The sequence below is a fragment of the Diabrotica undecimpunctata genome, chromosome 4 (genome assembly GCF_040954645.1).
Source record: "Diabrotica undecimpunctata isolate CICGRU chromosome 4, icDiaUnde3, whole genome shotgun sequence".
In the NCBI taxonomy this organism is placed as follows: Eukaryota; Metazoa; Arthropoda; class Insecta; order Coleoptera; family Chrysomelidae; genus Diabrotica; species Diabrotica undecimpunctata.
Window position 1 is genome coordinate 93517802 of NC_092806.1, and position 26575 is coordinate 93544376.

The 26575-nt window shown below is 33.9% G+C and overlaps 2 protein-coding genes across 2 annotated transcripts in view; one reads left to right on the forward strand and one right to left on the reverse strand.

The window, feature by feature from the left end:
• Cse1 (chromosome segregation 1) overlaps nucleotides 1-26575 on the forward strand; it is a 239371-nt gene that overhangs the window by 66343 nt on the left and 146453 nt on the right. The window contains exon 4 of the mRNA XM_072529922.1: nucleotides 9599-9744. Coding sequence (XP_072386023.1) covers nucleotides 9599-9744 — 146 coding nt within the window. The remainder of the gene's footprint in view (nucleotides 1-9598; nucleotides 9745-26575) is intronic.
• FeCH (ferrochelatase, mitochondrial) lies at nucleotides 10278-11648 on the reverse strand. The gene has a single exon (XM_072527994.1). It carries the CDS (start codon nucleotides 11584-11586, stop codon nucleotides 10432-10434), a length of 1155 nt encoding a protein of 384 aa, XP_072384095.1. The 5' UTR covers nucleotides 11587-11648; the 3' UTR covers nucleotides 10278-10431.

Sequence of the window (26575 nt, forward strand, 5' to 3'; positions counted from 1 at the left end):
ACTATCTTTCTTCGAAACATTATTCAACAAACGGTACATTATTCAACGCAGAACGTTCTTTCTTCTTGACCAGGACCACCGGAGAGGCCCATGGGCTGGTAGAAGTTTCTATCTTTCTTTCTTCATTTGATGAACAATCTGTTCTAGTATCAATTTTATGTTTGACAACGGTCTTTCCTCCTTTCGGCACTAAGATGTCACGATACCGCCGAAGAAATTTTCTTAATTTCCTATTCTCTACCTGATTTAGAGACTGGCTAGCAACGACAATCATTTGGTCGAATTTGTCGTTGGAATTATCGGATGTTGTCGCCATACGGATTATGGACGTAACAGGTATACAGGTTTCTACTTTGTCTCTTTCTTGATGGTCACTGGGTGGTCATTGACATTAATAAGTTACAGGAATTTTTTTAGCAGAAGTAACCAATTTCTTTCCAATTAGGAGTCCTTGGCCAACTTCGTCATGTCATCATGGTTCCAAGGCTCCATCATAACAGGTGTTCCTTCTTCCACAATTCTCTGTAATCGCGCTACTATGATCCTTTCACTTCTCGCAGGCACAACTGTATCTCCATTAACGGCTGCTTCCACAGTGCTGTCGTGTGGATGCAGAAATACCTCCCCGCTACCACCTTTGATTACCCTATTCTTAAAATCCAATTGAAATCCATGAAAATTCATTAGCTGTACGAGCTTTTATTCCCTAATTCCTAATTTTATCTGAATTTCTCCATGGATGTTGGCATTTTCACTTGTGGCAGTCCGCAGTCCCAACCTCGTTGGTAAAAGGTTTGTTACGGCTGTTTATAACGGTCGGGCGTATAATGGTTTTGGTCGGTCCGATATCCACCAACAATGTATGCTTTTTACTATGTATTTCTACATTTACACTATCTTCACAACATTTCAAAGAAGCTGTTAATACTATATGGTCTTTGGAGAAGTTCCTGGTCAAAGCTGCCCCCTAGGTGTGATTTGTGTTGTACTTTAACTTCGTGCCTGTCCTTTTTTACCACAATTACAGCATCTTATGGTCTTCGCTTTCTTGGATATAATGACTTTCATCATATTAACAAGCTGGTAAAGTTTGTCTTCATCATCTTCCTCTTTTACAGTCCTAACTTTACTATTCCTATCAGAGGCCTGCGTAGCTGATTCGTATTCCAGGTCGGCGGACAAGATATCAACCAGCTTCGTATGATAGCTAATCGCAGTGCTCTATGCATTTCATGAGCACGAAGACCATCAATAAATGTTTGGACAGCCAACTTTTTCATCATGTCTCGTGACCATATCGCCTCTTCATCTTATTTCTCAACACTTAGTTCATCTTTCAAAATCAATTCTACAGACAAATAAATGGTACTCTAATAGGCTCCCCACTATCTCCAGTAATTGCGACTATCTTTATGGAAGACTTCGATACCCGAGCACTATCCACATCAATGTTCAAACCCACATGTTGGCTACGATGTGTTGACGATACATTAGTCATTTGGCCCAATGGCAGGGATGCTTTGGTGTCTTTTCAAACCCAACTGAATGGTATACATCCTAGTATCCAGTTCACAGAAACTGATTCATCCCTACCGTTTCTCGACGTTATCATAAAAAAAACCAATCCAAAGGTTTTCATCACTGTGTTTATCGAAAACCCACTCATACCAATCGTTACTTGCATGCCAACTTTCATCATCCCCCATCACAGATCAATTCAGTCATTATTATGCTTGTCTCCAGATCAATACGCCTTTGACATGGTGCAAGTAGACCCGCTGAGCTTTCTAGTTTAAAACAAGCCCTCATCCAGAACGGTTACCGCGAAAATCGCATCAATAGGAGCATCCACAGACAACCCAAAGACTCAGATCCTCATCAAACGAAAGCTTTTCTTCCTTACATCAAAGGTGTCACGAACACAATCGACAAAATTCTAAAATCAAGAGGAATAAAGACACAATATTTACCCCACCCCTAACAAAAACTGTCAATCAATCCCAATCTCTTGTCCGATCAATCAAAGACAACATTCCAAATGAACAACACGGAGTTTGTGAAATTCTTTATGCAGACTATCCCCGATCCTACATAGGCCAAACAAATCGTAGAATCCAAAATAGGATTTATGAACATTCCATTTCTATTCGCAATTCCGACTCAATTTCAGCTCTATGTCAACATCATCTTCATACAGGTCACAAAATTGATTTTTAAAACTCCAGAACCATAGCTCCCATCCGCTTCAATAAACCAAGAATTATCCGAGAAGCCATAGAAATTGAAAAATGCCAAATTGTCTCAATAAGAGATGCCGGCATATGGTTACCTTCGACTTGGAGACCTCTCTAACAGAAAATAACGTCCGCTCCACCTGCCAATCAAAATCCTACTGTCAGAAATGTTTGCGTCAATCTCCACGCCAACTTACACCCAAACCACATCATTATCGACGATATAAATGACCCGTCCTCTATTCCCAGTACCAGTAATGTATTGATTAGTGATCAGTATAGTAGTGTCTGGGGTCTCGGGAGACTGAGACCTCGGAAGCCCCGAAGAAGACATCAAAGAGGATGTCGAAAGCTCGGCGCAATGAAAATCTACGCGATTCAACCCGAAAGAATGTTAAGGTTAATATTAATTTCTGTAATAGTATTAATCGTAGCTCTAGGTTTAATATATACAGTGCTAGTCAAAAGTCCGTTCCTCCCCTCGTATCTTTTGAACGGTTATACTTATAATCGTCAAATTTGGAGGGAGGTAATAAACAGACGTAGACTTCTTAACTAGACGTAACAAGTGACGTAATAGTGACAGATGACATTACAGCGCCACTGTGACAGATAATTTTAAATAGGACCTTATGGCAAGTGATACCTCGTTTGAAAGGTATTGAAAATACCTATTCAATCACACTAATTTTATTTGAGTTAACGGTTTTCAATTCTCTCAATCATACTAATTTTGTTTGGATTTAAGATGATTTTGACGAATAAATTAAATAAATACTAAAATTCTAGTTTTAGTTTAGTAGTATGAGCTTTATCAACTTTATAAGGAAGCATCACTGTTAGACTTCATTAGAATACAAAGATTGCAATGGGTCGGACATGTGATAAGAATGGGAGAGGATACGCTACCAAAAAGAGCACTGAATGCTAGAATGCAGGGAAAGAGACCGGTTGGAAAGCCAAGAAAGCGCTGGGAAGACACAGTAAGTAGCGGCGCACAAGCCCTTTTAGGAGTCCTTGTATGGAGAAGATCAGCCACAGGCAAGCAAGGGTGGAGGCAAAAAATAAAGGAGGCCAAGACTCAATTTGGGATGTAATGCCGTAGAAGAAGAAGAATGGTGCGTATTGTAGCCGACAAAGTAGCAGCTGTGTTAATAATTGGTGAATGTGGAAATAATTTCCATGCAGCGGAACGTCTTTTTAATGAGAGATACCCCGATTGCCCTACATCGAGAGCTCATATGAGGAAACTTTTTCGGAAGTTTAAGCAAACAGGTAGTGTTCAAGATGTCAAACGATCTGTTCAACAATTAGTGATGACAAAAAAATTGACATAATTTCAGAAATGGTAATGAACTCCTACTTCTTCTACAGCCCAAGTTGCACCTATCTATGGAATCAGTCAAAAGACAGTACACCGAGTGTTGGCTGAAAACAAATTTCATTCATACAAATTAAAAATTGTGCACCAACGTTCAGATGATGACCCCGACCGAAAACTAGAATTCTGTGAAAATATGTCCAATAAAATTAACCAACAGTCCTATTACATAAAAACAATTTGTTTTAATCACGAAAGTACTTTTTCTCTCAATGAAAATGTTAAAACACACAATATGAGGTATTTTTTTAAAACCCTTCTCTCTATTCGGATTGCCGAATATAGGCCCCTCCTAATTCTCGCCATTCATCTCTGTTGTTTATAAGACGTTTCCACATTGGTCCTGCAGTTCTTTTAATATCTTCGCTCCAGCGCATTAGCGGTCTCCTCGTGGTCGTTTGGCTTCATATGGCCGCCAATTTCCGATTTCTTTATTCCATCGGCCATCCTTAAGACGTTCGTTATGTCCAGCCCATTTCCATTTCAGTTTAGCTGCCTGTTCGACAGCATCTTTTACTTTTGTCCTATTACGAATGTCTTCATTGGTTTTATGGTTTTTGAGTGAGATACCCAGCATCTTTCGCTCCATAGCTCTCTGAGTTTTTCTGATCTTCTCCATGTTTATTTTAGTGAATGTCCAGGTTTCAGCTCCATATGTAAGTACAGGTAGGATACAGGAATTAAAAACTTTGGTTCGCAGTCTTAGAGGTATATTTTTATTTTTATGTACGTATGAGAGTCTTCCGAATGCTGCTCATTTTTACACGTCTGCTTATTTCGGTATTCTGATTTTCTTTGCTTACCTTGAAATTTTGACCCAGATATGTATATTCATCTACGTGTTCTATCTCTGTTCCTTGGATGTTTATCATAGACTTGTCATATTTGTTTAACAGTTTAATTTTGCTGAAATTCATTTTCAGTCCTTTTTTTTAGAGATTCTGTGTGTAGCTCCTCAAATTCAGCGCATTCCACGTGTCGGCTATTAGTACTACATCATCTGCGTATCTAAGATGGTTCAAGTATCTTCTGTTAATAGGGATTCCCTTAGTTTCCCAGTCTATTGACTTACTTCTTAAAATATGAGGTATTGGAGTGACACAAATCCACACGTCTTTCGTGAAACACATACTCAATTAAAAAAAAAATAAATCTTTGGGCAGATATTTTGGGAAACCCCAGTTAGGCCTGTTTTTCTCAATACTAACTGAACTGGTGAAGTGTATCTGTAGATGTTACAAAATTCAATTGAACCGTTAATACTTGAAATTCTGGAGGATAATCCAGATGAATTCGGCAACTGCACCATAATGGTCCTGCAGACCATTATGGTGCAGTGAGACGTTACCTAGATGAGGAATATCGTGGTAGATGGATTGGGCTACCAGGTACGATATAATGACCAGCTCGGTCACCGGACCTCACACTATTAGATTTTTTTTCTGTGGGGATATTTGAAATCAAAATTAACGCTACAGCACCTGACAATATTGACATTTTGAAACAACGAATTGTTGAAGAATGTAGGACAATTTCCCCAAACACATTTGTATGACTACGGTAAGAGTTTAGAAACAGGATGCATTACTGTCAGGAAGTAGATGGACCACATTTTGAACACTTACTATAAGAACTGGTTGTTAAATATTTATTAATTAAATGAGAGGCTATAATTTTAGTATTTATTTAATTTATTCATCAAAATGAGCTTAAACTCAAACCAAATTATTATGACTGAATAGGTATTTTCAATATCTTTCAAATGAGGTATCACTTGCCATAAGGTCCCAATTAAAATTATCTGTCAGTATTACGTCACCTGTTATATAACTAGTTGAGAAGCCTACGTCTGTTTATTACCTGCCTCCAAGTTTCAGTATTATATTAAGGTCGGTGACTCATTCTAACACACGTGGACAGTGATTCAGGTTTTTTGGATAATGGATTGTTACTATGCGAATCCAAGAAAACCAATTACTATCACTAAGAATGGACGCCCAAAAATTTGAAGATTCTTTTTCAAAAAAACAACTACGACATCATGAACTCTCTCTCAAAGAACTATATCATTCGATGACAATATGTTGAAAGAAGAGTTACGCCAGCCTTTGCTACGCCAATGATCCTGTCTAGAGGAGATTTTGACGAGTTTGAAGAAGCGACGCCGAAATTTCTACTGAAATCTGGGAGTCAATCGAAAATATGTGTAAAGATAAATTAAATTGTAGAGGCTAATTGTAATTTTAGAACTTTAGAAAAGACTCTAGGCCTGAATAAAACTATATTTACAGCCTATCACCCGCAATCGGATGGAATGATAGAGCGAATCAATAAGACAGTGGGCAAGTATTTGGCAAAAATGGTGTCCAATCATCAGCGAGACTGGGGCCAGTACCTTCCGTTCTTCACAGTAACCTACAATGAATCAATGAGTTAAACACCAGCAAAAGTCCTATTTGGACCCGAGATGCGACTACCTTGTGATCTAGAGTTTGGACGTTGACATATGGAGGTACCAGTAAAGCACGACATGGTGTTACCACTGAAGAAAAGCAACTACTCGCACTTCCAGATGACTACTTACTGCCCCATGCCATCGCGGCCAGTATTGAAAGTCACACAAGGATTGGCATCCATCTTTCGAAGGAAGTCTGGTTGAATTGCAGAAAAGCTCTAAAACTCCCAAGATGCATCACGTTATCTTTTCCATCTGCTAACAAAAGACACTGCCCATAAGCAATGAGTAATCCACCTACCAAGATGTATGGGAAACTTTAATAAAGTGAACACGTGCTGGAGCCCAACGTGCAAAAAAATAGCCATGCCAATGCTAGAATGTCGCCAATTGGGTTAGAGGGTTGTCCGATATTAGTAAGTCCAGGTATTAGTCAGTTGCAATCTACATGGTTACTGGTACGGAACGAAAACCGTCCCTTGTCGATCCCAGTCCCGACAAGGTTCCAGAAGGAACCACCTCTTAAGGAGGGGGCAATGTTACGCTAGTCATTGCTATGTCTATGATTCTCTTCTCTGATGTTACTCTCTAGAGAATTCGACAGGTTTCCGGAAGCGGCGCCGAAATTTTTACTGTAATCTGTCTCAGTCGATAAAATAAATTTGTACTGTTAAGTAATAAATTCTAAATTAATTGAATTTTTAGTGTAAGTGTTAAAAGACTGTAAATACATTAAAATAAGTGTACGTTATACGTAAATAAATTAAAGTAAACATTACAGTAGAATTATTAAATCTTGCAAAGATACGTACACCCTGAATACAAGAAATATATTATCGACGAAATGGCTCTTGATAAAAACATAATTGTTCTGCGCTTCCCTCCTTATTATTGTGAACTTGGGCTCAAATAAAAATCAAGTAACGGGAAAACTTTTAAAATGATGTGAAAGATCGCTAGCTACTAAGCTATTGTTACAGAAAACGTCTCGTCAGACTCAAAAAACAATTGCATTACACATACTAGAAAAGAAGAAAACATAATGTGGGATCTAGACACTAGAGTGGACGTTTCCGTTGAACCTATCAATGTGACGAATAGTGATTGCAATAGCTTATCATCCAACTAGTTTTACTCATACAGTTGTTAATGTTTTAAAAACGACGACCTAGCAAACTACAAAGGAATAAGGATTTAAAGATCTGCACATGGAACGTACGAACCCTTTATGCCCCAGGCTCACTTAAATTGCTAACACAATAACTAGATAAAAAAAGCCAATGTAATAGCGATTCAAGAGATGAGATAGGCTGGTTCAGGAATTATCGAGAGAAAAGACTGCAATATATACTAACGCGGGCATAGCATCCGACACGAGTTCGGCAGTGGTTTTCTAGTCAGTAAAACTTCAAAGCAATATTTTACCTACATTTTAAAGGAAGATTATTTAACTATAGCTGTACACGCACCTACGGAAGAAAAGGAAGACGACGAAAAGGATGAATTCTACGACATAATTTCTACCTTAGACAGATAATATGATCGATGTCCACATCATGACGTGAAAATAATTGCTGAGGTCCTTAATACAAAAATTGTCAAAAAGCAATTTTTCCAGTCAACTATAGGATGTGAGAGCATATATGAAGAGGTGAAATGATGTCGGGGTTGAGACTAATAAACTTTGCAAGCACCAAAAACACGATAGTAGGAGGAACAAGATTTTTTCATAAAATGATACACAAATGAACATGGAAATCCCGTGACAACGAAACCGTTAACCAGATAGATGCAAGGCATTCTTCCGACCTCAAGGACGTCAAAAGCTACCGAGGTCCAAACATAGATAGCGACCACTTTCTTGTAATGGCAAAAATCAGAGGAAGAATATTAAACCTAAAGAAGGATAAACATATGAAACAAGACAGAATTAATGTTGATAATCTGCGAATTGAAACCGTTGCGAGAGAGTATAGGAGACAACTCGATGAAGAAATGGAGAGCCTGAAGACGGGCGAAAATGTGGAGGAATTGTGGACAAAATGTAGAAACATAATAACTAAGAAGGCAACGGAAATATTGGGGAAAACCGAGCTAAACAAAACGAGCGGTTTGACAAGGAGTGCTAAGAAGCAACAGATAACAAAATAGAGTATACCTAAGGACAAATCAAGCTGGATGCAATAGCAAAGGAGGAATACCGAACCCTAGAGAAAATAAAAAAGGCAATTTGAGAAAAAGCAGTTCGAACGCATATAATGGCTAAGAAATCAAAATGAAACTCGAAAGTACAGAAATATAAACAAAATAAGCAAAGAGTTTAAGCCAAGAATAGGGAGCTGTAAGGATGGAGAAGGAAATATTCTAAGTGATACGGCCTCAATCTTGAACAGATATACCAGAAAAACTTTCGAATTAATGAGAATGACAATGTGCAACTTGAAAGCCAGTGTTAGGAAGAGAGATCGAGACACGAATTAGATAGGGTGCACTAGTTCTTAATGATTTTGCATCCTCATCTAGCTTATCACATAGTTCTCTCCAGTGTCTCTTCTTCTTGGATCAGATATTCAGTTCCTTCCTGTCTGTGCATTTTATACCATGTCCAGTCTTCTAGCTTTAATCACTCCATCTCTTCCTCTTACCCTCAGGTTAGGTGTCAATTCGAATAGGATAGGTTTCAATCCCAAGTACGCTCAGTCTTCTGTTCAGTAGTTGCATCTGGTGTTGCTCTGACATCACCTGATCTATTCACTAACCATTTCCTACCACACACTAATGTGAGGTTTGGCTCTGATGCTATCACAAGATCAATCTCCCTTTCAGTTGCGGGGACCACTTGAGCTAACCTAGCCATCTCCACATTTGTTTGCAGCATTCTAAACACTTTATTGACACAGTATTTCTTAAAGAAATTGGTAAAGGCCTTTGGTAAGGCCCTATTAAAGATAGATGGTTGTACATGTCTTGATTGGTGTATGCTTGTCTGTACATGCTGTTGTACTATACATTGACTTACAAACACTGCAATACAAAATGTATCAATTAGGTACATGAAAACACATTGGGAAAATCCTGAATCCAACTGTGTACGCTTTCTTAAGTGGATCTACTGAAAAAAACCAAACACACAATAAAAAAAAATCTTGAAATGTTTCATGTGAAACAGTAGAACTAGTGAGCAAAAAAAAACAAGACACAATATGAAGTAAAAACTAAAAATAACTGAACTACCGAATAAGGTAACTTCTGAGATTTACGTGGTTCTTAATCCAGACTGGTTGCCACCTGTAATGCCCACTCAAGCCTAATATGTGATGATGAATAGAAAAGTATATCTACATACTTACAGTATTAGGGGATACTTTGAATATTGGTTTGAGCACCAATATACATTAATGTTGAAAATTGCTAAACCATGCTAATGTATATGGATATATCACATATGCAATTTCATATAATCTGAAGTTTAGTAATTAATTTTAGATGTTTACTAATAGCCTTTTTAACAATAAAATTTATTTTCAGGGGATTTCAATGTTATAAATGGAGTTCTAAGAACAGGTCATTCCCTTTTTAAAAAATATCGGTATGAATTTAAATCACAAGAGTTATGGATAGAAATTAAGTATGTACTAGAAAAATTGGCCCAGCCGCTAACTGACTTATTTGTGGTAAGCAAAAACAAATGCACTAATTTAAACATTAATATTTTTCCTAGTAATTCTGATTCATATTTACTTACCAAGCATATAATTATAGAAATTTTTAGAATATCATATTTTTTATTTAATAATTTAGTGAATTGAATTGACAGTAGTTACTTAATGAAAACGCATGTTCTAAGATAAACAAGACTATTTTTAATGTCCACAGCATATACTCAACTTGATATGCTTTGCTGAAAATTCAGCTTCCCTCAGAGAAAATAACAATTCAGTTTATTTAATTTTGATAATATCTTGACTAATGAATGTAAATGTCAAATTTGACTGTTTGTACAATGTGTTTGAAAATAATTATGTATGTTTAAAATTTAATTGTTTAACAAGTTAATGCCTCTCCATTATTTTTGCAACTTACGAGTATTTGTTATTGTACAAATCTGGAAAACATTGTTTAAACAAAATATTCTTTTTGTTAAAACAATATAATGTTGTTAATGGTAGTAAATTAAGTGTACGTTAGGTATACAATAAAAAAAGAATTTTGTTTATTTATTTAATAATAGAAACCAAAATTACCTACAATGGAAATATATTCCATTAAAATATATTTTGCACATTGCAATACATTTGAAAGTATGAATTAAAGTTTCAAATGTCAATAAAAAGCTGATTCAATAAAAAATTAAAAAATGTTCAGAAAGAACACACCCTAGAATACCACTGCTTACTTACACCACAGTTTTTATTTACACAATGAGGACACCTATTTAAAAATTTATTTGAAACTGGAATTTTTCTTTTTATATGTGTTTTAACTATATCACAGAGAGCTTCTATAAACAAAGGATGATCATTTGGAGCTGGTACTCTTCGAATTATTTCTACATTTAACTCCTTAGCTAAATCTGTACAATATTCAATATCTAATTCGTGAAGAGTTTCGATGTGTTCATTAACAAATGCAATGGGAACTACTACAAAAGTTTTCTGTCCTTGTTTTACATATCCTTTGATAGCTTCATCAGTCATTGGTCCCAGCCAAGGTAATGGACCCACTTTGGATTGCCATACTAACTGGTAACGGTGGGAGAAGTTTAATTCATTCATCACTTGGTGTACAGTAGCACCCACTTCTGAAGGGTAAGGGTCTCCACGATTTACTGCCTTCAAGGGTAAAGAATGTGCAGAAAATAAAATAACTGCATTATTTCTTTTAGCTTCAGGAATTTGTTGCAATTCTTTCTTAATATTGTCTGCAAAACATTTAGCTAATAGGGAATGTATAGGCCACCGATCAATAACTGACATTTTCATACCCTTTGGGAGTTCCCTATTCTTGAAATATCTATAAATTTCATTAAAACTGGAACCCGATGTAGCACAGCTATATTGGGGGTATTGTGAAAATATAACTGCATGTTCTACACAATCTTTTTCAAGTTCCTCAAATGCATCCTTCGTAAATGGTGGGACATATCTAAAGGCAACATAGGCCTTATGAGGAGCAGTATCAGAACACTGTTGATTGAGTTTATCACATAAAAGTTTACCCTGTAGTTTTGTCCACTTAAGAATAGGTGATCCACCACCAATCTCTTGATATTTCTTTTGAACTTCTGGAGTTCTACGCTTAGCTATCCAAGGTCCCAAATAGTCTTGAGCTATTGGTAATTGTATCATATCTCTATCAGTCATTATTCTGTGTAAATAATCATGAACTTGGTTTATAGTTTCCGGACCTCCCATATTAACCAAAACAATCCCAGTCTTTGGTTTTGATACATTTGTAGAATACTTTTTGACTACCAATGATTGTTGCCTTAATATTACTAAAGAACGGGAAAACATTGTGGAAACTCTTTTAAAAATTATTACCAAACCATTACAATTAATAATAATGACAGCTGACAAAATACTTCATCTTTTTGTATACTTATACATGGCCTCTTCCCTTTCTGGATGCACAGCCAGTTGTTAAGAGTTCCTTTATTTATAACTATTTTATTTCCAAGAAAACTAAGCCTTCTCCGCGGTTCTAATGCAGGCTTTTATACTAAAGTAGTGTCATAGCTGTACATCAACAATAAATTCAGGAAGAAATTCATGAAGTAGCTTTAAGGTCAAATTTGACGAATGTACCTATATAAAGCACAATTTGATATCCAATTTTGCCGGTAATTGACTTCACGAATATATTTTATTTGTTTTGATGACATAGAACATTTAGAATTTACTTTGTTTTAGAAGTGAATTCTTCTTAGCGCTCGATATGACGTTTTGCACGGACTCGAAATCCTATTTAGCGTGACTCGAAAAATCAAGGTGGGTGTAGTAACCTTGTGGTATACCGTAATATACATAATACACTTATTATAAATGTATATAATATATTTTTTTATAACAACTCGAGAACGACTGGATCGATCTGGTTAATTTTTATTAAAATATTTGTATGAAATAAAATAAATTATAAAAAATTAAACAAATATATATAAAAAACTGCAAAAATTAAATAAAATTAGATAAAAATAAATGAAATTAAAAAAAATAAATAAAATTATATAAACTTAAATAAAATTTTGTAAAATTAAATAAATCTCAATAAAATTCAATGAATCTAATTAAATTAAATTAAATAAAATTCAATAAAATTAAATATTATGTTTATTGCAATCTGTCACATTACAAACAATAAACAATATGTATAATTTATGTACAATAACAAAGTGGGAAGTCGCCCAGTGGTGAGCACCCAAGTAAGACATATAATATTATAAATTTAACCTATAATGTAACAATTAATTTAAACTTTAACTTAACAAACAAAGTTTAATACAGATAAACGACACTGCAGCAAATATGAGTATAACAAGTCTAAAAAAAATCGAGAAAAGTTTTATAAAAACTTTTTATTTCACCGCACTATGCCACTATGCTCCAGATTTATCCAGTTTATCTAGATTTACTAGAGATCCAAAGGGTGTGGTCGTTTTAATCTTCTTTCGTGTGAAATGTTGAGCAGCTCCGTGGCCAGCGGATTTGGATGGCAAGATAGTCTGGTCTTGTATGATGAGTTTACAGCAAATATTGCTCCGCTAACTGTTGGTAACTGTAGATCGTGGTGTAATCTGCGGTTCGTAATTTACCAAGGGACATTGCAGATCTGCCGCAGTTTCAATTGGAATCTTGGAAAGTTTTTGTATGTTGGTATTACTTGCTGTACCCCAGATTTGTGCTGCATATAACCATATCGGTTTTAAAATACATTTATAAATCAGAAGTTTGTTCTCCAGGCTAAGGTTTGATTTTCGACTCATGTACCAATATATTTTCCTGTAGATTAAGCTCAGTTTAAGGCGTTTCTTCCAGATGTGGATCCCCAATTAAGTTTGATATCCACATGAATTCCGAGGTATTTAACGACGGTATTAACTGATAGTGGAGTGATGTCTATAGAAACTGGTGCGCTTCACCTTTTTTTTAAAGTAAACCTTATTTGTGTTGATTTTAAACTGCTGACTTGGACTCGCCACAGTTTAGGCCAGCTCTCTTGTTTAAGCAGGTGATTTTGCAATATCTGGGATGCTTCAGTTGCTGTAGAATTTGAAGCCATGATAACTGTGTCAATCTGCATATGTAACGATTGTTATATTGGTCGTAATTGGGAGATCTGATATGTATATTAAGTAGAAGGTGGGTCTTAGTATGCTTCCTTGTGGAACTCCGGAGCATATTGGAAACAGGTTAGTGATTTCTCCACCTCTTTTGACTTAAAAAATCGATCTGTCAGGTAGGATCTTAAAAGTGAACTTATGGGATGAAGAAATATGGATTTAATTTTGGAGATAAGACCTATATGCCAAACTTTGTCGAATCTTGAGAGACATCTAGAAATGCAACAGTACAGTAATTTTTGTGTTCAAGCGAATTTCTGATAGTCTTACCACAATATGAATTTGCTCGATGGTACCATGTTGTTTCCTAAACCCAAACTGATAATTTGGTTAAACATTACTGTCATATTAAATAAGCTCTAGTCTTCTCAGAAAAAGCTGTTGAAACACTTTGGATATAATAGGTAACAAGCTAATTGGGCGATATAAAGATACTTCCGTGTGATCCTTATTAGGTTTTGGAATGAAAACAATTTGAGCAACTTTACATTGGAGTGGAAAGTAAACTGTTTTTAATATTGAATTAAATATATAAGTAATTAAACTTACGCCTTCGTTGGTTAGATTTTTTAGTAATAAACTATATATTATATCAAATTTGGAGGTAGGTTTGTGATATTCCTTTTACTATAGCGGAATCAATAAGATCAGGAATTTTTTGTCTATCAGTGAGCCAAAAGTCATGCAGCAGTAATGAAACGGAGTCTGAGCATCTTACAGTATTCAGTAAAATGGTCAGCTTTAATTATTTTATTCGGTGGGCAATAAACAGCAGATAAAATAATCGGGCCTTGTGAATATTCGACCGACACTGATGTGGCTTGGACGTTAACTATACTAATTTTATTTTATTTCATGATGCTAAATGTTATTTCTTATAATAATTGCCGTACCTCCGTGGGCTAGTGGATGTTGAATTACGTAGGTTGAATATTTGGGAATATAGAAATGTCTCTTATTAGTTATGTGTGCTTCGGAAATAAACATAACTCCTAGATTATGAGAGTAAATAAATGCTTTAACTTCGTGGAAATAAGTGGTTAAGCCATTGGCACTCCAACAGCATATTTTAGTTTAGTGTTGAAGGTTAAGCTTAGATATCAGAGACACTAAGACATCGAACATCTTATTCATTCTCTTCTGTACTACTAGTTCTAAATTGTTTTTTACGTGTTGAGGAGTTGTTGTTTCTATTACATGAAAAATCTCATCTGTGGCATATGTATTTCTATTATCTCTTCCTGCAACAATTTTCGCATAGATGATAGTTGGTTGAGTGATTGACGGATATACAGCACGAGGTGGTTGACTTGCGTTTTTATCTCGAAGTGTTTTTTTTCCGCATTTCAACCTCTTCACGAGGTTTATCATTTTCAAGTACTTCGTATCTATTAGATGTATGAACAGTTTTGCTCAGACAATAATCTTTGAGTGTAGCTTGTTTGGTGTTTTTCAATTCAGGACATCGTAGTTGCGTTGATTTTGACGTTTCTTGGGGTGGACTGATACCCATTCACTATCACTGTTTACCTCATCTGCATCTGGGAGATCTTTTTGTGGTTTATCTATTTGAAAGTTTGGTAAATTCGTATGTAAATCATTGTCGCGTGTTTTAAATTTTTTTCTGCTGTTCAGCTAGTCAGTTGTAACTGTTTTTTCGATTTCTTCCAGGTGGAGGAGTCCGGGATAGGTAGGATTTTCTAATGGCTGAATTTATGTCCTCGATGCATTGATAACTAGTTGGTTCTTGGTTATCTAGTTGGTGATCCATAGTTTTCCACTAATTACAACTAGAAATTTTTAAGACACTCTGGCATATTTTGTTAATAAACAGGACTATTTAATTTATATTTATGTTAATAAATGTGGTAATTAAATTTGTATTAGTTCCTTGCTGGATAATTATAACATTGAACACAAACACTTTTTTCTGTTAAGCCGGAGATACACATGCCTGTTAATAGCACAATGGCATACCAGTACCTAGCAAGCACCAACTAAAAACAACTTGGGAAAATATATTAAAATCAACAAGAGCTAAAATAAAAAGCACTTACACAGTGGTGTATACAAACTTAAATGTGGCGACTGCTCAAAAACTGCTTAATTTTTAAATTTAATAAATCTATTTATAAAAAAAGGTAAAAGAAATAATAAGTTAGACTTACTCACAATCAATTACCAATTTAAAAAAATAGTGGCTGTTTCGTGAAAAACAATTAGAAAATTTGCTTTATTCACTTTTGAGGAGTGCTATAACGCATTTTTAATTATGGAACACTATCCTACTGAAACCAATCTAGAACATGCCAGACAAACACCTTCAAATTCAAAGAATTGGAAAAGAATATTGAAGAAAGAAATAAGGTATGTAGGGTATAATTATTGTATTTTGATGTTCCTAAAGCCGTTAATCAAATTATTAAAACATTGCTTATAGATATACTTTCCAGAAAAAATAAAATATTTTAAGTGATATTTATGTAGATCTAAATAAAAAAATATGATATTTTTTGGTTTCAGGTATAAGCCTACATCCCTTCCAATAGGTCCATCATAGCCACTATTCTGGTGTATTGGAGCGTAGAAATCATACCATGGTTGATATAAATATACCTTTTATCAAACGATATGTAGATGATTTCATCTTATGGGTCCCTGAAAACAAAGTAACTGATGTTTTATAAACACCTTTAACGCCCAGTGTGAACAAGTTTACGGTTGAGAGAGAGGCTGATAATATGATTCCTTTTTTAGACATGCTTATACATCGTGGCAGTGATGGTATGCTAATGACGGAGTGGTATCGTAAACCTTGTTTTAGTAACCGTTTCATAAACTTTTATTCTCAACATCCATCTAAGATGAAAACAAATTTGGTTTTGGCCCTTAAAACTAGGGTTATCTTATCAAACATCGATTTCAGGGACAAGGGACTAAAAAAGTTGAGATCTATACTACAAGAGAACTCCTATCCCACAGGGCTTTTGAATAAACTCATTTTTGGTTCTCCTTTTCCTTTGCAATTTTCTGACAACCAAAATTTTCATAATAATGAAGTCCGACAACTGACACTGACATTGACACACAACACATCAGAGCTACCGCAATCTAAAATAACGTATGGTTGCCTACCCTATATTCCAGTTCTGACACCTAAGCTACTGAACATTTTCAAAAATGTTAGTGGCTTAAAAATTGCAACTAAGAATGTGAAAACGGTATCGAAGTTGTACACAAAGACAAAGGATCCTTTCACAATACATGAGTCATCGAATGTTGTTTATTCTATACCGTGTGCCAATTGTAAAAACGTGTATATCGGAGAATCATCTCGTAATTTTCACAGTAGAGTGATCTCGCATCGCAGCGACATAAAAACAAAAAAAAAATAAATGCATGTGCGCTGACAGAACATGCATTAATGTTAAAACATAAATTTAATTTCGAGGATTCCTGTATTTCGGCAAAGGAAAAAACCATTCAAAACGTGTTTTCTTGGAAATGTGTTACTATCAATAAATAAATTTTAAAATGTATTTTGTTCATTATTTTATATGTTATATTTTATATGTGTGTTATTAATGTTGAGTGTCATAGCTTTATATAAATAATCTCGACGACTAGTAAGTTGCACTGACAATTTGTGATATATTGTAAATATTTACACATTCTTCTAATTACAGTGTCTTGAATTAGAAGCTAGACCAAAAGTCAAAAGAGTGTTTCTGTAACATCCAGGCCAAACTTTCTGACTGCAGCCCTAATAAACTGTGTTGTTTGTTTATATCGACAGTCAATAATAACCAGTATTTCTTGTATATATATATATATATATATATATATATATATATATATATATATATATATATATTAAAAATCATTTAAACCATCTACATGGCCCTAGAATAGTTCATACAGGTCTCCCACAAGGATCAGTTTTAAGTCAGTTATTGTTTAACATATTTTCAGCAAGTATTTATGGCATTTCTGACAATTCGATCAATTGCATTCAATACGCCGATGACATATGCACCCATAGAGAGCATAACTCGTATACTGATTATATGATATTGACAGAATTTTAATAAAATGGAAAGAAAAATGGAAAAACGTAGCAACGAACTCAAATAATCGGTAGTATACTATAACCTTACCACAAGAAATTGCCTATATTTTTAAATATGCAATGCCAAAGTAGTCATCACTGACAATTACACGTCTGAAAACTAATCACGGCGCATTCCCAGCTCACTTGGCTAAGTTAAATATTATTCCTTCTGGGTTATGCTCATGCGATATTATATCACAATGTGGCATCAACCATAGTCTTTTCAAGTGCGATAAACATAAGTATGAAACAGATCAGCTGTATTCAAAACTATCAGATCTTAGAATTCAGAGTCCCATAACCATCGCTCATTTACTTTTCTTAGACGGTAGAGAAATATATGAACTAATACCTAACTATCGTAAATCATTATTATCAAATAGGTTATAAATATTCATAAATATAATGAGTATGAGGGATATAATTATAAGAGTAATTTTAGTTCGGCTAATGGATTAAGTCCACAGTCAAAAGAAACCAACAGCACACAATACCTAACTTTCTCTTTAAATTTAAAGTTGGATATATTATTTAAAAACAAATATCTTATATTACAATTATGTGGCTAAAGGACTAGCTTTCACGCCAACTCTCCAAATACACACATACGTGACAAATCAATGTCATCATCACTAGAAAAAAAAAATTCATTACCAGGTGTCGCATTGTCATCACTGATATTTTCTTCAAGATCAGAAAACAAAATGGTTATGGTCAGACATTGCCAAAAATCAATAAAAATCTTACGAGCAAATGGTGACAATGAAACTTGAAACACGAAAAAAAAGGGCGTGTCCTTATTATTCTTGTTATTTAAAGATTTTTATATATCTAACAATAAAACACCGAAAACTTTTGTTTTCAAGACTTCCACAAAATTTATTATAACTTATTATCACTACAGCTGTTTCGGCAGAGTGCCTTACTTAAGTGATCTATTTTTGGTACGCGTTTACACTTTAGTCTTTAACTGAATAAATTGAGGAGGGGAGAATTGTTTGTCTCAAGTTGGACATTTAGAATTATATTTTTTAAATTTGTTAATTTCCATAGATTTTAATAAAGGTAGCTTAAGGCCTTTATTTTGAATGTGAAGAATTTCAAATTTCACATTCACTAAAAGAATGATTATGGTCTAGAAGGTGAAGTGCGTGCGTAGAATTTGTTTTTATATTATTGAAAGCTCTTTTATGTTCTTGTTTATCCGATGTAAGTTCTTGGGCAGTCGCCACATTTAAGTGTGTATACATCACTTTACAACAATAAAATCTTTAAACGCAGTAGAAACATAAACTTAAAATGTGACAGCATTTTTGCGTCAACAGAATCGTGTGAATTGCTTAGTGGATACAGGTGTCATGTATAAAAAATGTAACATATCCATAGACGTATATATTAAAATAGACTGAGCAGTCTGTAGAGCTCAGTGACGACACCATCTTTTTTTTCGTTGTTCGTTGTGTCTCTGTCTTAGATCAAGTAAGTATAGTAGCGTTTCTTTTTAGTGAGGGAGAAATGGAGTGATGACTTTCAATGAGCTAGAGAGAGACAGATCGAACAACCGCAAGAGATTTTGTCGTCAGCAGACCTGGCCGGTATGCTCGGTCTATGTTAATATATACGTCTATGAACATAACACCTTTATCCACTAAAAATATAAACTGTATTTGTGAGACAGCGGCTTTATCATTAAAAAAATTCTTTAAGACATCATAAACCTAGGATTTATTATTATTGGGAGGTTAGATCTATAGGGACCATCAATACACTACGTCGTAGAGAGAGAGGGGACTTTGCTGTTTACGATGGTATACAACAGGATGGAGTACGACCGAAGTGCACATCAGACATCGTTTCTTGTATTTCAATTTGTTACTATTGTCTCCATAAATATAATTTTTTACTATCTCTTATAATACATTGGTAGATACAGTTTTATGGTTAATTTTAAAAAATCCATAATATATAACGGCGAGGTAATAAAAAGTCAACATTTTTTACGACGTAGTTTATGGATGTTCCCATATTGCAAGTCATTATTTTAAAAGCTATAAATATATATATATATATATATATATATATATATATATATATATATATATATATATATATATATATATATATATATATATATATATATATATATATATATATTGCCTAGGAGGACAAATTCGTTAAACTTCCCGTGCTCGAATCGGTATCAATAAAGCCTTGGGCCTATCCCAGCCTCATCAGACGCTTGGGCTGATACAAATTCAAACTCGGAAAGTCCAACGAATGTCTCCCATAATCTCACCACAGCTTTCACCACAACTTTAACGAATTTGTCCTCCTAGGCCATATATTTGGCCATTTAAATCAACAAAGCGATAGCAGCTTTTGCTAGAAGATTTATTCTTTTACACATTTCGCATAGCCCAGAGGACCGAAAACGATATTATTATATCGTTTTCGTTCATGGCCGCCAAAACAGGTGGCGCCTCTGCATGCTAACCACTGCTGTGGTGAAATTATGGGAGACATTCGTTGGACTTTCCGAGTTTGAATTTGTATCAGCCCAAGTGTCTGATGAGGCTAGGATAGGCCGAAATGAGTCATAACACTTTATTGATACCGATTCGAGCACGGGAAGTTTAACGAATTTGTCCGTTATAGCGGCTATGATCAGCTTGTACTTTCGGTAAACTCAACCTACATATATATATATATATATATATATATATATATATATATATATATATATATATATATAAACTAAGGTACACTCGAAGAGTGGTGGGTTTTTCGGTCAAAGTGGAGAAATAAAAGACAAATACGATGGCTACTTCATCTATTTATTGAAGACGTTTCGCTTTCTGCTCAGAAAGCATCATCAGTTCATCTAAAAAGAACAATATGAAACCAAACATCCATAGAGAAGTTATAACCAAAGTGTGTTACCTTACAAAGACATGTAGCAGTCAGTGATGTTAAAAATATGAAAAAGCTTACAAAGCTGGACATTCAGAGTTAACGTTGTATATAACAATTAATTGAAACTAGGTAAAGTTTGCAATTTGACAAAATTAGCACAGCAAAAGAACATGTGATAAAAATACATGTATATATAAAAAAAATTTTTATAAAAACTTAGTAAAAAACATTAAGGTTTATTTTAAAGTGTAAAGAACTAGAAAGATCATTAGATTGCACTTCCAACAAATTTATTTAAAACTTATATTTTAATTTTAACTTTAGGTAACATTATAAGTTATTAAAGATTAATAGTAATAAAGAAAAAAAATGAAGTTACCAGTCTTTAGCTTACTGAGGCTCGTTGGTAAATGAATTTAAAGGTTTGACACCCACGCACAACAACGTGAGTAGAAGTGGCCTTGAAGTTACAATGACATAAACAGCAAGGCAAGCTACCAACCTCTATGTATTAAGGCGGTATATTCAAAGAATGTGATAAATTTGGTTGACAACTTGTCGTTAAAAAACCAAGCAGTGAAAGGAAAAGGTGGTTAAGATCACCATTTAACCCTACAGTGATTGATCTGTCAACAAAGAATAAAGCAAGAGAAGTCAATCCAATATATCATATATTGTAATATTATGACGTCACCCAGTCTGACCGATGTAACATGAGTCACACTCAGCACAAGGTATATGATATATTACATTCACTTGTTCCAGAAGGGACAGAGGTGTTTTAGTTTTAGAGAACAAATTCCTGACAGTCTTAGCATTCTTAATAGCAATTTTAACAGGTACGTTATTATGTTTGTACAGTTTAACGAGTTTCTCAGTAACTTGAGGAAAATAAGGTAAAGAGGAGTAATGGGTAGTTGGATTCCCAAGTACAGTATTAGGCAGAACAGTGTTATTAATTGAATTATTTGATATCATTCTAAGTTGGTCACCATTGGGTATATCATTTAAAGAAGAACCATAGCTTTGAGCGAAAAGGTATTTATTAATAAGGGAGGATGGATAGGAATTCTCAATCAGAATATTTTTAAGTAATTGAAAGGATTCCCTTCGATTAATCGGATGTATCAGTCTATTTAGCCTGCAGCTTAAAGCTTTAATAAGGTTTAATTTGTATTTAAAGGGATGACAAGAATGGTAGTTGAGAAACCTATTAGAGGCCATTGGTTTCCTGTACCAACTTGTAGTAAGGGTGTTATCTCCCATTCTAATGACACGCATGTCTAAGAAGGGAATACTATTTGTGTTGGAGTCCTCAAGTTCAACAGTGAACTGTAAATGAGGATCAAACTCATTGAATAAAGACAAGGTGGCCTGAATCTTGTCTGGAGGTAAGGCTAGTAATAAGTCATCAACATACCGTTTAATAAAAGGGATTTGGAAATCTAAAAGACCCAGACGGTCAGATACTAAATCATCCAGTACATAATTAACTAGGATGGGAGAGATTGAGGAACCCATAGGTGTCCCAAAAATTTGAAGGTAATATTTGTCGTTGAAGACCAAAAAATTAGTGTCAAATGTTAATTGTAAAAGTTCTGCAAAAACATCCCAGGATACAGGACAGTTTGGTTGGATGGAGTTCCAGTGATTTCTTAGGGAGGTAATAACGCTCGAAAGAGGTAAATTAGTGAAAAGAGATACCACATCAAAACTCACTAAAATGTAGCCTTGTGGAAGTTCAAAATTATTAATAAATTCACTAAAGTGAAAAGAATCAACAATATTAAAGTTGTTATTATAATTATAAGATTTAGATAAGATGTCAGTTAAAAATTTTGCAATATTAGTATTTGGTGAATTAATAGAGGAAACAATTGGCCTCATGCTCAATGTGGGCTTATGTATTTTAGGTAGACAATAAAATCTGGGAGCATATCCATCATAATTATGTAAAAATTTTGCAAGTGGTTGATCTATGATCTTAATATTTTTTAAGTGTGTAATGAATTTATTTATTTTATTTGTAAATTTAGAACAAGGGTTGGTAGAGAGAGGTTGATAGTATCTATCATCATCTAACAACGATTGGCTGAGATTAAGATATTGATCTCTATCCATGAGGACAGTAGCATTCCCTTTATCACTAGTAAGGACGAGAAGATTAGGGTGAGTTTTTAAAAACGATACCGTCTCCCTGTAAATCTTATCTAACTCCGATATGGGTTGTCTAGGGCGATTAGAAAAGTTCAACAGAATATTATTGGAAGAAGACCTAAGAGATAAAAGGTCAGAATTGTCAGCATGTGACAAAATATTTTCCACATCTGCTAAAATTCTACTAACAGAATAATCTCTGAAAGTTGGCTGTAAGCCAAATTTGGGGCCCAAGGATAACAATTTAAGAATGTCCTGAGGAACCTCAGTACTAGATAGATTTTTAATCCACTTAGGATTAAATGGAATTTTTTTAAACTGGGGAGTGTCTAAGTTATTAAGCTTCTTACGAAGGTGTGCCATGGATTTATGATATACAAAATTAAATTTCTTATGTAAAGATGACTCAAAAGTGTCCAACAAATTGTCAGGAAGGTGATTATCCAGAAAAGAAGTGACATTATTGATTTGAGAAATAATAAATTTAATATCGGTGTGAACCTTAGAAATATGGAAATTAAGTAATCGTGCCCTCACCTGTCTGTTTAACGCTTGGCTTCTGCGGTAAAGGGTGTCATTGGTGGAACCTGATGTTGAAGTGAGTATGTTGGAAGTGGTATCTATGATACCATCTATGATAAATCTTGGGATCTTCTTAGTTCTCCTACACTCCAAAAGGAAAGTTCTTCTAGCTTCTGCTGTGGCTAGTTTCTCTGTTAGGTTCGTCCATCTCTTCAGCTTCTTCACTACTGGTTCTCCATGGATGCGCCTGGTGGTGGCATAAAACCCCTCTGTAACAGAAAACATCGAGAAAAGGAGTACGACCGTCAATCCAATATAAACTAAGGTACACTCGAAGAGTGGTGGGTTTTTCGGTCAAAGTGGAGAAATAAAAGACAAAGACGATGGCTACTTCATCTATTTATTGAAGACGTTTCGCTTTCTGCTCAGAAAGCATCATCAGTTCATCTAAAAAGAACAATATGAAACCAAACATCCATAGAGAAGTTATAACCAAAGTGTGTTACCTTACAAAGACATGTAGCAGTCAGTGATGTTAAAAATATGAAAAAGCTTACAAAGCTGGACATTCAGAGTTAACGTTGTATATAACAATTAATTGAAACTAGGTAAAGTTTGCAATTTGACAAAATTAGCACAGCAAAAGAACATGTGATAAAAATACATGTATATATAAAAAAAATTTTTATAAAAACTTAGTAAAAAACATTAAGGTTTATTTTAAAGTGTAAAGAACTAGAAAGATCATTAGATTGCACTTCCAACAAATTTATTTAAAACTTATATTTTAATTTTAACTTTAGGTAACATTATAAGTTATTAAAGATTAATAGTAATAAAGAAAAAAAATGAAGTTACCAGTCTTTAGCTTACTGAGGCTCGTTGGTAAATGAATTTAAAGGTTTGACACCCACGCACAACAACGTGAGTAGAAGTGGCCTTGAAGTCACAATGACATAAACAGCAAGGCAAGCTACCAACCTCTATGTATTAAGGCGGTATATTCAAAGAATGTGATAAATTTGGTTGACAACTTGTCGTTAAAAAACCAAACTTTTTATTAATCTTCACCTGTTAGCTGGCTAACTAGTGACGTCATAATATTACAATATATGATATATTGGATTGACTTCTCTTGCTTTGTTCTTTGTTGACAGATCAATCACTGTAGGGTTAAATGGTGATCTTAACCACCTTTTCCTTTCACTGCTTGGTTTTTTAACGACAAGTTGTCAACCAAATTTATCACATTCTTTGAATATACCGCCTTAATACATAGAGGTTGGTAGCTTGCCTTGCTGTTTATGTCATTGTGACTTCAAGGCCACTTCTACTCACGTTGTTGTGCGTGGGTGTCAAACCTTTAAATTCATTTACCAACGAGCCTCAGTAAGCTAAAGACTGGTAACTTCATTTTTTTTCTTTATTACTATTAATCTTTAATAACTTATAATGTTACCTAAAGTTAAAATTAAAATATAAGTTTTAAATAAATTTGTTGGAAGTGCAATCTAATGATCTTTCTAGTTCTTTACACTTTAAAATAAACCTTAATGTTTTTTACTAAGTTTTTATAAAAATTTTTTTTATATATACATGTATTTTTATCACATGTTCTTTTGCTGTGCTAATTTTGTCAAATTGCAAACTTTACCTAGTTTCAATTAATTGTTATATACAACGTTAACTCTGAATGTCCAGCTTTGTAAGCTTTTTCATATTTTTAACATCACTGACTGCTACATGTCTTTGTAAGGTAACACACTTTGGTTATAACTTCTCTATGGATGTTTGGTTTCATATTGTTCTTTTTAGATGAACTGATGATGCTTTCTGAGCAGAAAGCGAAACGTCTTCAATAAATAGATGAAGTAGCCATCGTCTTTGTCTTTTATTTCTCCACTTTGACCGAAAAACCCACCACTCTTCGAGTGTACCTTAGTTTATATTGGATTGACGGTCGTACTCCTTTTCTCGATATATATATATATATATATATATATATATATATATATATATATATATATATATATATATATATATATATATATACATCGAAAAAAGGAGTACGACCGTTTTTTTACATACTGTTTTAAATTACATGTACAATAACCACATGGTCTTTTGCTGTGCTATGTTTGAATCAAATTGTAAACTGTATTTAGTTTCAATTGATTGTTTATACAACCTAACTATTTTATGTCTAATATCTTAAGCTTCTTTACATATTATACCATTGACTGCTACATGTCTTTTTGACGTAACACATTTTTATTGACTTTTCTATGGATGTTTGGTTTTTCATATTGTTTTTTTTTTAGATGAACTGATTATGCTTTCTGATTAGAGAGCGAAACTTCTTCAAATAAATAGATGAAGTAGCCAACTTCTTTGTCTTTTTTCTCAACCTTTTAAACGAAAAACCCACCACTCTTCGAGTGATCCTTAATAATTTATACACATATATATATATATATATATATATATATATATATATATATATATATATATATATATATATATATTGATGGCACGCTGTATTATACATTAAATTTGATGTGTCATATGCTATTATTAGGCTAGTTGTTTATTTTGTAATTAATCAGAGGCCCTTTTCAGGTCAATAAAGCAAATTAACCTTATATTTACCTCATGCTTTAAATATAAAGCAAATATGTCTATTATCATCTATATTATCATGTGATATATCGTATGTCACTATACGTTCATTAATTACGAAGACTATGTGTAGTGCCGTTTTGGTAGCCTCTTTGTTTATTTTTTCTATCTAAATATATTCGTTATATCCTCCCTTTTTATTTGCTATATCGCATGTTAGGATTCGATCAGTTGTGTATTTTGTATTCAGCCTGAGGCCTTCTGTAAGACAGTAAATCAAAATTTGTCTTGTGGTAAATCTATTTTTATCCATAGTGCCCTATGATAACTTGTATGTCGCTATACGTTCATTAATTATAAAGATACTGTGTATTGCCCTTTTAGTAGTTGCCTTGTTTTTTTTTCTCTAAATGTATTTGTTACATCCGCCCCTTTCATTTGATATGTCGCGTGTTAGGATTTGATCAGTTGTTTATTTTGTATACAGCTAGAGGCCTTCTTTAAGTTAATAAATTAAAATTTTTCTTATATTATTAATTGATAATGAAGATACTGTGTAGTGTCCTTTTGGTAGTCGCCTTGATTTTTCTGTCTGAATATTTTTCTATGTCGCATGTTAGGATTCGATCAGTTCTTTATTTTGTATTCTGCCATAGGCCTTCTTTAAGTCAATAAATCAAAAAATTTTATTTAATTTTACTTAATTTTATTTAATTGTTACTTAATTCTACGTAATTCTGTTTTAAATGATTTAATTTTATTTAATTCTATTTACCTTTATTTAATTTTATTTAATCTTATTTAGTTTTAATGTTATTTTATTTTGGTAAAGCGTTGACAT